The sequence below is a fragment of the Pan paniscus genome, chromosome 11 (assembly GCF_029289425.2).
Source record: "Pan paniscus chromosome 11, NHGRI_mPanPan1-v2.0_pri, whole genome shotgun sequence".
In the NCBI taxonomy this organism is placed as follows: domain Eukaryota; kingdom Metazoa; phylum Chordata; class Mammalia; order Primates; family Hominidae; genus Pan; species Pan paniscus.
In genome coordinates this window covers 11,957,873-11,971,836 of record NC_073260.2, presented here as the reverse complement: position 1 = coordinate 11,971,836, position 13,964 = coordinate 11,957,873, and the positions used below count along the sequence as shown (strand labels likewise).

The following is a 13,964-nucleotide window of genomic DNA, read 5'->3' as shown; positions in this document are numbered from 1 at the left end:
GACACCAGCCTGACCAAATGGAGAAACCCCGCCTCTACTAAAAATGCAAAAACTAGCTGGGCATGGTGGCGGGCATCTGTAGTCCCAGCTACTTGGGAGGCTGAGGCAGGAGAATCGCTTGAACCTGGGAGGCAGAGGTTGCAATGAGCCGAGATCTCACCACTGCACTCCAGTCCAGGCAACAGAGCAAGACTCCGTCTCAAAAATTAAAAAAATAAAATAATAATAATAATAACTCCTTCTTTCATTGAGAAAGAAATGTATGGCTAAAACATGATGGTTTGGGAGGCTGAGACAAGAGGATTGCTTGAGCTCAGGAGTTGGAAACCAGCCTAGGCAACATAGAGAGACCTTGTCTCTACTGAAAAAAAAAAAAAAAATTAGCTGGGTGTGCTGGTGTGCACCTGTAGCCCCAGCTACTGGGGGATTTAAAGTAGGAGGCTCACTTTAGCCTGGGATGGGGAGGCTGCAGTCAGCTGTAATCATGCCACTGCACTCCAGCCTGTGTGACAGAACAAGACTCTGTCTCCAAAAAAAATTTTTTTTAATTTAAATTTTAAAAATGTGATGGACCTCTGTAATAAATGGGGCCTTTGTTTCTCCACGGACTTTCTCACTCTAAGAGGGTCTGAACCACGTGGACTTGTGTTTAGAGCTTGCAGCAGGCCAGGAACAATGTAGTTGAATGAACCTTGTGTTAATCTAATACTGGTTGAGGTTCACCAAGAGGATACAAGCATATGGCTTCAAGTCCTCTTGAATAGTAATAAAATGTTAGGGGGTATCTGGCTCCCACCACCCTTGTCCTGAATGAGGCTCAAGGTGTGATCCACCTTGCAGGAGGGCATTCTCCACCCAAGGGCTGCCGTCAGGTGTCCCTTCTTGACCGTTCACAAGTGTGGGAGACAGTAGGGCATAGGCATTCAGCACACGGGCTCTGCAGTCACGCAGACCTGTGTTCAAACCCTGCTTCCCCCACACAGTGCTTGTGAGACTTTGGACAAACTACTTCACCTCTCCTAACCTCAATTTTCTCATCTGTAAAGTGAGTGTAATGATGGTATCTACTTTGTGAAGTTCTACAGATTAAATGGGATAATGGCTTTAAAGCTCAGTGCCTGGCACATAGTAAATTCTCCCAAAACAGCAGCTCTTATTATTTGTAGTAGTAATATTATTCTGGCTCAGAATGCCTTTGACCCTAAGTATCCAGCATCATGGCGGTATTCATACTGGCTATTTATAAAGAACTAGCAGATAGGATACTATTCTTGTTGCCTGTTTTTCATTTCTTTAATTACAGTCATCTAAGTGTTGTCTCTAACAAAAATGAGTTGCTGTTGTTTTCATTGCAGACAGTTGCATCTATAAAAAGGTTTGCCCCTTTAATGGTGGCTCTTTTTTGGTTCAACCTTCTGCGTCAGATTTCCAGTTCTGTTGGAACCAGGCTCCCTATGCAATTGGTAAGAAAAGTCTTTATCATAACGCTTTTCTCCTTCATGGATATGTCTGAACTATTGTAAGCAAATCCTATGTAAGCAAATCACTGGCTTACTGCGAAATTGCTATAAATTATATGCGTACAATGAATATTCACAGCGTTCTTTTTCTTTTTCTTTTATTTTTGTTCCCCTTTTGGGACTATCGTCTTCTACTGTTCCTCCTAGCTTCTCTCAGTGCCTGAGCATGTATGCATTTGAGAGCAATTAAATGTCATTTTTCAGTACTTGGTTATCATTTCAGCACCTCAGTTCATTTCTGGGCCTCACTTTCCTTTTTCTAAAATTCAAGCGTAAGGTCTCCAGCCTCAAAATGCTGACTGACCTCGGGGAGAAGCACAGTGCTTTCAGGGCCATTGGTATATGTTTCATAGAAACTCAGGTACCTGCCTGCCACTAAAATGTCAGGACATGAGCGGCGATGCTTTGTGTTTGTGATTCAAGATCCACAACTGGCCATTGCCTTTTGGAAGTCAGATCAGAGCCAAGAATGTTCCAGTTCATTCTTTTGTCCTCACAATAAAACTGTGTGTTAATAGGTCCACAGGACAGCATTTTGAGAGGAAGGCAGAGGGACCAACCTAAGATCCTGGGAGGACCAGTTAGACTTGATGACAGATTAGATCTGGTAGACAGGAAAGGGAGGTTTTGAACCACGTTGCTGGAGGGGCTTGAAAGTCATGGCTGGAGGCATAGATGTGGTAGGCACAGTCACCAGGAAAGCCAGGAGAGCAGATGCGCTCATCCATGAAAAGAGTGCAGAGAGAGCCAGTGCGAAGAAGGGGACAACACGAAGTGCCAGGAAGAAAGAGGTGTGCCCCAGGGCAGCCAGGGCAGGCACAGTGCCTGGAAGCCAGTGTGTCATCCAAATCATTTCAAGCAGAGGGGCCAGCCCTTAACAAATAACTCAGCAAACCCCTTGATGCCAAGGGACACTGCGAGGGCCAGTGAGGAATAAGATGCAGCCCCGGCTCAGACATGCAGCTGGAGGAGCACATGGGAGGAGCGAGGAGCACTGAGGGACACCAGGGCTGGGCCTTGAAGAGCGACCAAAGGGAAGGGTCCCAGGCAGGATGGCCTGGGCCTGCAGACAGAATGTCAGGCTGGCATCTGAACAACAGAAGGGACTCCCCACAGGACTATGGCAAGTGAGCTGCCTCGCTGGAAGATCAGGCAGTGGGGTTTCCATGGGGGAAAATGGCAGCAAGCATGGTGACAGTGCACACCTCCTGGGAGGCGCAGTGTGGCAACCGAGGGGAGGCTGTCTTGGGAACCCAGGCTACCTTAGGATCAGGGTGACATGCACATATGAAGGAAGGAGAGAAGCAGCGAGAGGAATGAGAGATGGAAGTTTCTAGAGAAGTGAGTGTGACTATGACACAGTCACAGCCCCTTCACGGCCACCAAGCCAGCAGCTGGGAGGTGACACTCCCGTTCCCTTGCAGTCTGTGCTTTCCCGTATCTCCTGGCCTTCACCACCGACTCCATGGAGATCCGCCTGGTGGTGAACGGGAACCTGGTCCACACCGCAGTCGTGCCGCAGCTGCAGCTGGTGGCCTCCAGGGTGAGTAGGACTGGGATTTTATCTCTGAGTGGTTTGGGGGACCCCGGCACTGTGGGATTTCAGGTGAGCACAGAAGCCGCCTCTTGTCAAGTTAGGCTGATGAAGACCGGTGTCAGAATGCCAGCGCGAGATGGAAAGCCTGAAACCAGACTGATCTGTTGGGTTTTCATGTGTGATTTCTGTGGGCTTTCAGAACACTCCTCAGCTTTGTTAATAGTCATTAACTGGTGCTGGTGGCAGCTGGGGAGCACTTAGCTGAAAAGAGATATCCCTGATCAGAGACTGGGTCAGTTATTCATGTCACTGCTGCCCTGGAGGACAGTCCAAGTCTAGAAAAGTCAGAGCTTGCAATCTTTCTTCTTTTCCCACCCTCTATCCTCAGTTTGAATTCTTAGCCTATGAAACATGGCTAATTGATTAATCCCTGCCTCATAACCCACAGCTAGGGCAAAACGGAGGGATGCAGGAACAAAGATGCCTTCCAAGATGTCTTTTGTCGCTGGCATATAATCTGGGGGGTCTTGTTCTAGTCCCCTCCCCTGAGTCAGGCCCACAAAGTCCTCCCCAGCCCTGCCAGACTGGGCTGGCTCCCCCGCTGTGTCCCCTGTTCCCTGGTCCTGACATCCATCACATTTGGTGGTAGGTGACTGCCTATTTGTTCATCTTTGCTGCTGCACTGATGGTTCTGTGAGAGCAGATGCCATGCTGTCTTACCATCGTAGTACCAGTGGTGTGCTCAATGCTTCAGTCCCGCAGTGCTCTGGAAAATGTGTGTGTGTGCACATATGTGCATATATGTATGATATGTGTACATATCTGCATGTATGTATCATATGCGTGTACATTAGTTGATTGTAAATAGCTTACAATTTACAAATAATAAATATACAATGCTGTTTATCATAAAAATCCACTTAGCCAATTGGTTCTTACAAAATGTTTTTGTTAATATTTGCTGAACTCTTGTATCCATAGCCAACCTACAGTTGCAGTTCAACCATGATTTTACACTTGGAGTTATATCTCAATCCACTCATTTTTTTCCAATGTATATTGTCATTTAATCTGATAGGTAATCTGCTATAAAACTATTTTTCACCCTCATACAACTCATAGTCATTAAACTGAAACTTCTTTCAGCTTCTGTACCAGACTAAACACACTTCTACGTTTCTTGTTCATTACTAGTACTTTCTCCATCACCGTAAGTCTAGACAATCAACAAAACAACAAATCAAAGTCAAACTGATAGTCTTCGCTGGATTCCATGGTGTAAAGAGTCCCTCCATGATTGATTTCAAGCTGCCAGCGTGACGCCACTGCAGGTGGTGCTGGGGAGACGTGCATTATCCCCCATGGTGCAGTATCTCTCCCCCAAGCCCCACACAGACACTGTTGGTGTCAATAACTCCAGAGCAGATGTAATAGTAAGCACAGTCAAATAATTAGGAATGGCTGGATTTGGATATTTAGGGCCTTTGTTTTTTTAGGTTTGTATAATTTAATTTCTAATCATGCGTGTTTAGCAGCCAGTTTGCAAAATTCCTGAAAATTGGATCTCATAGATCACATCCAGCACACCACTGCTGTTAGCAGCAGCACCAGCGCATCACGGGTGTGCCTGAGTATCTGCTGGATCAGTGAATGAAGAATCCATTTCCCCATCTGCCAAATGGGCCTAACTGAATCCCTAAGATCTTTCCCGTTCTAACACTCCAGGTGCCTGAGATTCCTGTTAGGGAAGTGTGTGCTGTGTTTGTGATTGCAGAAGATGTGTGGTGGAACACTGACTGTTTTCTATTGTGGATCAACAAATAGATGATGAAAAGTGGCGGGGAGTGGAATACTCAGGAAAAGTGTAACTAGCCACGCTGGGCTTTCCTCCAGAAGGCTCCCTCCATCCCTCGCCCCGGCATCCCGCACCGCACTGTATGCTCCAAGGATGGGGACCAGTTGGAGGGTTTGCAGTGATGGCAGGAGGGCCAGTGGATGCAAGGCCTAGAACACCAGGCAGCCCGGTAATGCTCTCTCTTCCTTTCTAGTCGGATATATACTTCACAGCAACTGCAGCTGTGAATGAGGTCTCATCTGGAGGCAGCTCCAAGGGGGCCAGTGCCCGAAATTCTCCTCAGACACCCCCGGGCCGAGATACTCCAGTATTTCCTTCTTCCCTGGGGGAAGGTGAAGTCCAAGTTTTACTGTTTTATTAATATTTGTAATCCACTCTAATTTCTCTAGTTCGTTGTCTAATATCTACATGTGATTACTGTTTAAAGAAGTTACTATTTAAAGCCATTAAAAAAAGAAACCAGCTGAGTGTGGTGGCTCACGCCTATAATCCCAGCACTTTGGGAAGCTGAGGCGGGCGGATCACCTAAGGCCAGGAGTTCAAGACCAGCCTGACCAACATGGTGAAACCCCATCTCTACTAAAAATACAAAAATTAGCCGGGTGTGGTGGCACACACCTGTAATCCCAGCTACTTGGGAGGCTGAGGCAGGAGAATCACTTGACCCTGGGAGGTGGATGTTGCAGTGAGCCGAGAGCACGCCATTGCACTCCAGCCTGGGCGATAGAGCGAGACTCTGTCTACAAAAAAAAAAAAAAAAAAAGAAATCTTGCAGTCTGAATACATGGTTGTGTTCTTAAGAAACCTGGTGATAACAACGACAAAACTCCATTATAAAAATAATAAATAAATAAATAAACTGGGCTAGGCACTGTGGCTCACACTTGTAATCCCAGCACTTTGGCGGGCTGAGGCAGATGGATCGCTTGAGCCCAGCAGTTCAAGACCAGCTGGGCAACATGGCAAAACCCTGTCTCTAAAAAAAAATACAAAAACTAGCTGGGCATGGTAACATGTGCCTGTAGTCCCAGCTACTTGGGAGGCTGAGGTGGGAGGATCACCTGAGCACCGGAGGTCAAGGCTGCATTGAGCCGGGATTGCACCTCTGCACTCCAGCCTGGGCAACAGAGTGAGAGACCCTGTCTCTACAAAAACTAAAATTAAATTAGCTGGCTGTGGTGGCATGCACCTGTGGTCCCAGCTACTCAGGAGACTGAGGTGGGAGGATCACTTGAGCCTGGGAGGTCAAGGCTGCAGTAAGTCATGATTGCATCATTGCACTCCAGCCTGAGCGACAGAACAAGACCTTGTCTCAAAAAAAAAAAAAAAAAAAAAAAAGTTTCAGTGGGGAGGAGGGAGTTAAAGGCTATAGAGTTTCCAACTTGCAACAGCAGTTATTTTTCCTTCAGGGCTGTTAACAGTAGTGGGTTTTGAAAGCTAAAAGAATAGAGTCATCAAGCCTAGACATTCCCCAGCACATGCAGTCTTTCACTCTATCTGGCTTTGCCCACAAACCCCAGAGGCCTCTGCTGTGGTTACCTCATCGCTTTGAACACAGTGCTTTTCATAAATTCTTACCACATCACTCATCTTTATTGCACACAGTTAAGATAAAGCACAGAATTCCCCAAGCAGGGCAGCTTTTTGCTTTTCTTGTCTAGTCTTTTTTCCTGTGCAGTCACGAGTGCATTTTACCTAATTTACACATGAAAATGCTCTTAGAAAACGCAAAGCCATCAGGCACCCTCAAATTAGTGCTCCTGGCCAGCCCTCCCAGTGGGACATTACAGATCAGTGTGTGACATAACGTCTTCCTTCATGCTATGTTAAGGAACAAGAAATTACTCTCTTGTAAATAATGTGAACTTTTCTTAAAGTTCTGATGTTCTTTTTGAAATCACATTTCAGGTGAAATTCAATCAAAAAATCTGTACAAGATTCCACTTAGAAACCTCGTGGGCAGAAGCATCGAACGACCTCTGAAGTCGCCCTTAGTCTCCAAGGTCATCACCCCACCCACTCCCATCAGTGTGGGCCTCGCTGCCATTCCAGTCACACACTCCTTGTCCCTGTCTCGCATGGAGATCAAAGAAATAGCAAGCAGGACCCGCAGGGAACTACTGGGTAATGGTTCTCAATCCTGGTTTCCACTGTCTGTGAACAGACCAGCTGGTTTTATCTTTGGATATGAATTGTCCTCAGAAACAATGAGTTTGAAAGGAAAGTTTCCTTTTAAGAAGGGATTTTTAAGTAAGTTCTAATACCTCTATACCAAGGAATACACTATAATGTAGCCACCAACAGTGATGTTGTTGATCTATATTTATTGGTGTGGAAAGCTGCTCAAGCCATGTGAAGGGGGGAAATGGGCAGTTTATAAAACACTATGTCTAGTCTGATACCATTTTTAAAAATAAAAGTACCAATCTATGTATGATTTCCTAGAAAGGTGTCTAGAAGGATTTATATCCCACAGTCCTCAGACAACATTTTATGTTGGTATGTCCCAAAGTGGAAATGTACCATGTTTTTACACGTGTGTGTTCAGTTCCCTTATTACTTCTCCCAGCCCTAGACAGTGGGGGCAGGTCTGTGGATAGAACAGATGCAAGATATGTGTTGAGCTCATTTCTCTTAGTATAACTATGGGACTGGGCTCACACCTGTTATCCCAGCATTTTGGGAGAGGCTGAGGCAGGCAGATCACTTGAGTGCAGGAGTTCAAGATCAGCCTGGGTAACATGGTGAAACCCCATCTCTATAAAAAATAAAAAAATTAGCCAGCCATGGTGGCATGTGCCTATAGTCCCAGCTACTCAAGAAGCTGAGGCAAGAGAATCGATTGAGTCCGGGAGGTCAAGGCTACAGGGACCCATGATTACACCACTGCACTCCAGCCTGGGTGACAGAGTGACACCCTGTCTTTAAAAAAAAAAAAAAAAAAAAAGATGAGAGGCCAAACCAGAGAAACATAAAGCCCCTGATAAGTGTGAAAAGGTTAGACTGTTAGAAACCTTTTTGTTCAGATTTGTGGAAACAAAATAAGGAAAAATGGAAGTGACAGGTTAAACCAGGAGAAACTGGTTTGAAAACTTAGACTGGGACCTGCATGAACGTTGGCCTGGGCACACCCCTGCCCTGCAGTAATATTCCCTGGAACAACTGCAGGAGGGGATTCAGGCCACCTGACAGGGCAGGACTAGACACTAACAAAGTCCATTGGTTTTTCAAGTTGGTGCCTTCCACTGTGTTTTGAAAATAAATGTATTGCTATTTTTAATGCAGCCTTCCATATCAAAGCTTGATCTGCCCACCACTGTTTACAAACCACTGAGCTTTTGCAAAACGGAACCTCTGAATTGGAGAATTACAGGGTTATCAACGGTAGGACTGTAAATCATCTGTCCTCATTAGGCTCTTTGAGTCTAATTTTTTTGCAAAGTGTGTATACTTTATAATCAGAAAAGAAAAACCTTCTACCAACCAGAAAACCAATAATTTGAAAATATATATTCTATCATCTTTCTTCCTGACTCTAGCACAACAATGCACCAGTTCCCAACCAAGAAAAAATAAGGGTCTTTTCTGTCTCCGTGGCAGCCCTGTGGTAGTGACCCTCTGACCTATGATTCTCAATCCAGGCCTCTCGGATGAAGGTGGACCCAAGTCAGAAGGAGCGCCAAAGGCCAAATCAAAACCCCGGAAGCGGTTAGAAGAAAGCCAAGGAGGCCCCAAGCCAGGGGCAGTGAGGTCATCTAGCAGTGACAGGTAAAGAGAGGGAGAGGCCCCTGCTTGGAGTGGTGGACCTATGAGTCACAGCACTGCCCAGGAGGCCCCTTCTGGGGATTGATAAAGCCACTAGTGGCCCCTGGCAGCTACAGCAGAGGGCCAGCAGCCTGTTCCTCTCTGAGGGTCCCCAGACCCTCAGGCCTGCCAGGGAGGGATCTAGACAAATGGGCACCCTTACCAGCAGTCAACTGCTAATTCAAATCTATTGAGACCTGGCCAGGCACAGTGGCTCATGCCTTTAATCCCAGCAGTTTGGGAGGCCAAGGCGGGCAGATCACCCAAGGTCAGGAGTTCGAGACTAGGCTGGCCAACACAGTGAAACCCCATCTCTACTAAAAATACAAAAAGTAGCCGGGCATGGTGGCACATCCCTGTGGTCCCAGCTACTTGGGAGGTTGAGGCAGAAGAATCGCTTGAACATGAGAGGCGGAGGCTGCAGTCAGCCAAGATCGTGCCACTGCACTCCAGCCTGGGTAACAGAGCAAGACTTCATCTCAAAAAATATATATATAATATATATTTTAATATATATTTATTATATATTTTATATTTATATATTTAATATCTATTATATATATATGTAGAGAGAGAGAGACTTTTTCCTCACCAGATTGACAGAGAGTTTTTAAAATAAAAATGCTGGCTAGGCATGGTGGCTCATGCCTGTAATCCCAACACTTTGGGAGGATGAGAAGAGAAGGTCACATGAGCCCAAGAGTTCAATCCCAGCCTGGGCAACACAGCAAGACCCATCTCTACAAAAAAAAAATATATATATATATTAGCTGGGTCTGGTGGCATGAGCCTGTAGTCCCAGTTACTTGGGAGGCTAAGGTGGAAAGATCACCTTCCTTCTGGGAGGTCAACGCTGCAATGAGCCATGATCACACCACTGCACTCCAGCCTGGGTAACAGAGCAAGACCCCGTGTCAAAAAAAAAAAAAACACTTAGTAAGACTGCAGGGAAACAGGTGCTCTCTATGCAGTAATGCAGTACTGGTAGCACATACACAGTCCAGCCTATCTGAATGCCAGGTCAGCATCACACGTCAATGAATAGTAGTTAAGTCACACTGATTTGTCCTATAAGATCTCTGTTATCCTTCAAGCAACATCACACGTGCTCCAGTGTGGGGAGTGATAGTTCGTATGTCCAAGCTTCATTCATTCACTCAACACACATTCTTGGAGCACCTAGGACTTAGTTGGGTATGAAGATATGGAAAGGACTAAGCCCCCACCTGTGCCTTCAAGGGGTTCCCAGGCCAGTGGCAAAGACCAACAAGGGTCCAGAAAATGACTGCATTCCAGTATGGCAGGTGCTGTGTAAGGAGGGTTGCCATCCAGCCCACACCTGGGGCAGGGAGGGTCTCAAACATCAGGGGAGGCTGAGCCTCCTCTCAGAAGTCATAACCTGACAAGGCCCCTGCCCTCAGGGACTTTGCATTCTAGTGTGGGAAAACAGACAGCCAACCTGTAAACAAGTAAGCAAATAAAATCATTTCAAATAGTGACAAGTGCTACAAGAAACTGAGAAGCAGTGACGGGGCTGGCACATAGAAGGTCTACTCTGAGAGAGGGGTCAAGGAAAGCTTTTTGAGGAAGTAGCATTGGGCTGGGCTTGGAATAAATGGGAAGAAGCTAGGGGAACAGCCCTTCTGACAGCAACTACCTCAGGGCAAGGGCCCCGAAGCAGGCCTAGCATGGCCAGTTAAAAGGCAGGAGGAAGAGTGGACAGGCTTGAGCATAGAGAACGGAGCCAGGAACTGTGTGAGGCCGAGAGTGGGCAGCAGCTGAGCCAGGTGGGCTTTTGCAGGCCAATTAGTATTTGTGGAATGCATTAACTCTCTGAGAAGCGGAAACCAATATTGGTCAAATTAATATGCAGCTATTGAGAGAGTCCTGAGGAGCTGGAGGAAACAGAGGGAGTCAGCGGTGCCCTGGGAGGCTGGAGGGATCACAGGCCTAGCCCCGGAACCTTGGCTATGAGTTTCAGCCTGAACCTCAGGCCCTGGGCACCCATGGGAGGGTTTTAGGCCGGATGACATTATCTGGATTTGCACTTTAGAAAGGTAGGTAAATAATGCCTCACAAACACCTTCCATGTGTCACACACTCGGCCTTTAATCCTCAAAACCCCCTGAGGTGATGGGGGTGGCATTCCAGCACTTCCCCACCTCTACCACATAACAGTGAGGGTTTGGGGAGCCAAACTCATGAGCTCAGATGAGCAGGAAATTGCCAGAAAAAAATAGGCCCAGTTCTGTGGTACTCCCAAGGATCCTCTTACAGTGACTTTTCTCTTCTAGGATCCCATCAGGCTCCTTGGAAAGTGCTTCTACTTCCGAAGCCAACCCTGAGGGGCACTCAGCCAGCTCTGACCAGGACCCTGTGGCAGACAGAGAGGGCAGCCCGGTCTCCGGCAGCAGCCCCTTCCAGCTCACGGCTTTCTCCGATGAAGACATTATAGACTTGAAGTAACAGAGTTGACTCTCATTTGCCATCTTTAGTTTTCTTATGGAGGTTTATACTCTTTAAACAGTTCTGATGTAATTTCTCAACAAAATGTGGCTTTTAGCCTGTCAGTGATCTATTGGACCAAACCTTCTGCACACTCGGCCAGTTCCCTCTCCAATGTCCGGTGCCATCTTTCCTGACCTTTGTTTCTTTCTGTTCAGGAACCATCAGTCCCCTTGTAATAAAGGTGGTAGATTTCATTGAGGTTTTAGATTGAAACTTTGAATAAATCAAAAATACTCATTCTTATTTACTGCAACCTTCTCATATTTTATATACTTAGATGGAAAATTATTTTTTCATTACAGTTTTGATTTATGTCACATAATGTGTTTCTTTTATAAAGAAAAGTCGTTGCTTTTTAACTTTATTATAAGTAAGTTTTTTTTCTGCACCTTTGGCCCCAGTTGCTGTTTCAGTTCACCGTGATTGGAACCAGCTGCATTCCTGCCTGTAGACTTTTGAGAAAAGTTGAATGGTTAGATCTTAGAAGCTCCTCCTTCTTCCCTGCATCTCATGAAAAATATTAAGGCATAGGAGCTTGTCAAAAGTCTTCAGATTATTTTGTGTGGTTTTATTGTTACTCTGCAATAATGTAACCAGAGAACAGCTACTCCTTGTGGTTAAAAGTATTCTCATTGTAATCCCAGTGCTTTGGAAGGCCAAGGTGGAAGGATCCCGTGTGCCCAGGAGTTTAAGGCTGCAGTGAGCTAAGATTGCACCACTGTACTCCAGTCTGGGCAACAGAGGGAGACCCTGTCTCCAAAAAAAAAAAAAAAAAGAAAGGAAAAGAAAAAAAAAAGAAAGCATTTTCAAACTCCTCCTTCTTTTTGAGTCCCCCTCACTCTTTCACATAAATGATATGAAGATAATAATTTGGTTTATCTGCCTTTCCTGGCTCCCTCTCCAGTGTGAACAGAAAGAAATGTGGACTGGGCCAAGTGCAAAAGAAATAGTGAAATCTCAGCCACTAGCCAAGGGGAGATCCAGTTTCACTAGCATTGTTTGCAAATATTTTAATCTGTGTGAAGAAGGTATTTTACCTTTGGCTTTAGTCTAGCCAATTCAATTTTATTCTTTCTCTTCCTACTTACATTATTACATTATTCATCAAAGGAAACTTCCTGTTACCCCGTTAAAGCAGCTCAGAAGAGTTCTTCTGCAGGCTTTTTTTTTTTTTTTTTTTTTTTTTTTTTTTTTTTTAGACAGAGTCTTACTCTATTGCCCAGGCTGGAGTGCAGTGGCACGATCTCGGCTCTCTGCAACCTCCACCTCCCAGGTTCAAGCCATTCTGCTGCCTCAGCCTCCTGAGTAGCTGGGATTACAGGCACGCATCACCACACCCAGCTAATTTTTGTATTTTAGTAGAGATGGGGTTTCACCATGTTGGCCAGGCTGGTCTCGAACTCCTGACCTCGTGATCCGCCCGCCTTGGCCTCCCAAAATGCTGGGATTATAGGTGTGAGCCACTATGCCCGGCCAGCAGGCCTTCTTTGTGAGTGTGGAGAACTGAGTTTGACAGGACCTTGGTCTGACAGATTTTATAGAAGTTTGGGTCGTACCTCCTAGTGGGCCTTGCACACTGTGGGGAAAGTTCCCCTCTCTGTCTTTTGTACAAACAGATCAGCATGATAGCCCAAGCTGAAGGTTGCTTGGTTCATCTTTGGCAGAAGGCAAGAGTCAAGAGTAGTAAAGACAGTGCTTTTTAGGTATACCCAGATGGGGCTGTTTATAACCAAATGTGTCTGCTCATATTCTTTGCAGCAGTTAGCATGCCCATTCTTCCTTTGTGTTTTTTATGCCCTTTTCCTATATAGGGGGAAAAAAACACTGTGTCTCAACCCCACCAACAGTTTAATGAATTATGTTTTATTATTCTTGCTTTTCAAATAAGGAAATAGGCTTAGGAAGGGGCAATGGTTTGAACCTGCAAGTTCTTTGACTCCAGAGCCCTTGCTTTCCCCACGTCTGCCATGCAGAGCCAGGCTAAGTGCCTTGTGTCAGCTGGATCTGGCTGGTGTTTTTCATGTTAAACTAATTTGTAAGCTTTATGAGCTTGTATCTGTGTTTTTCCTTTTTTTCCGGAAGTTTCTTGCTTCACAGTGTAGCATAAAAAAAACCCAAGGACTATTTTAGAGCATTCTTCCAAATCAGCAGCATTAGAGCCACCCACAATTTGACAAGAGTCACAGGTCTGAGGAGTGATGTAGCAAGGGCAAGAGGTGGACCCTACTGATCAGGCTGATGGTGCTTTGCCTATGAAAAGGGGGCAGGAGGCTGTTCTGGCAACATTATTTGTCTACAAAGGCCAAGAAGTGAGTTCTGCACACTCACGGGAAGGGAAGCCATCGGCCACAGGGTAGGAGCACCCTGCCTACATAATCCTTTCTGTGTACCCGACTGGCTGAGTCACACAGAAAATCATCTAACTGCAGTGTCTGCCTATGGAGTTGGAGGCACTGATCCACTCTGCACACACCAAGTGCCTCCTCTCCAGAGGAGGTCATGTCCATTGGGGGAAGGACGGAAGTAAACAGGGGATCACAAAGCGGTGATAAATGCTGTGATAAGAATACACATCTAGTGCTCGAGTTATCAAGCATTAGATGCTGTGGGAGTACAGAAGGGCAGTTGCCTAAGTCTTTAAGGATAGGCTTGTGGTCAGGACTGAAAAATGTTGGTTGCTAGAACCATCAAGTGACTGCAACATGTCAGATGACTGTCTTCATCATACCGGTTAGCCTTT

The 13,964-nt window shown here is 45.8% G+C and overlaps 1 protein-coding gene across 5 annotated transcripts in view; it reads left to right on the top strand.

The window, feature by feature from the left end:
* Nucleotides 1-11,588, top strand: part of GARNL3 (GTPase activating Rap/RanGAP domain like 3) — a 170,476-nt gene extending 158,888 nt beyond the window's left edge. For all 5 annotated transcript variants that reach the window (XM_034929091.3, XM_034929089.3, XM_034929090.3 and 2 more), the window contains 6 exons: nucleotides 1,356-1,463; nucleotides 2,945-3,063; nucleotides 5,106-5,244; nucleotides 6,821-7,036; nucleotides 8,554-8,680; nucleotides 11,011-11,588. In XM_034929091.3, coding sequence (XP_034784982.1) covers nucleotides 1,356-1,463; nucleotides 2,945-3,063; nucleotides 5,106-5,244; nucleotides 6,821-7,036; nucleotides 8,554-8,680; nucleotides 11,011-11,182 — 881 coding nt within the window. In that variant the 3' untranslated portion in view covers nucleotides 11,183-11,588. The remainder of the gene's footprint in view (nucleotides 1-1,355; nucleotides 1,464-2,944; nucleotides 3,064-5,105; nucleotides 5,245-6,820; nucleotides 7,037-8,553; nucleotides 8,681-11,010) is intronic.
* The last annotated feature ends 2,376 nt before the right edge of the window (nucleotides 11,589-13,964 follow it).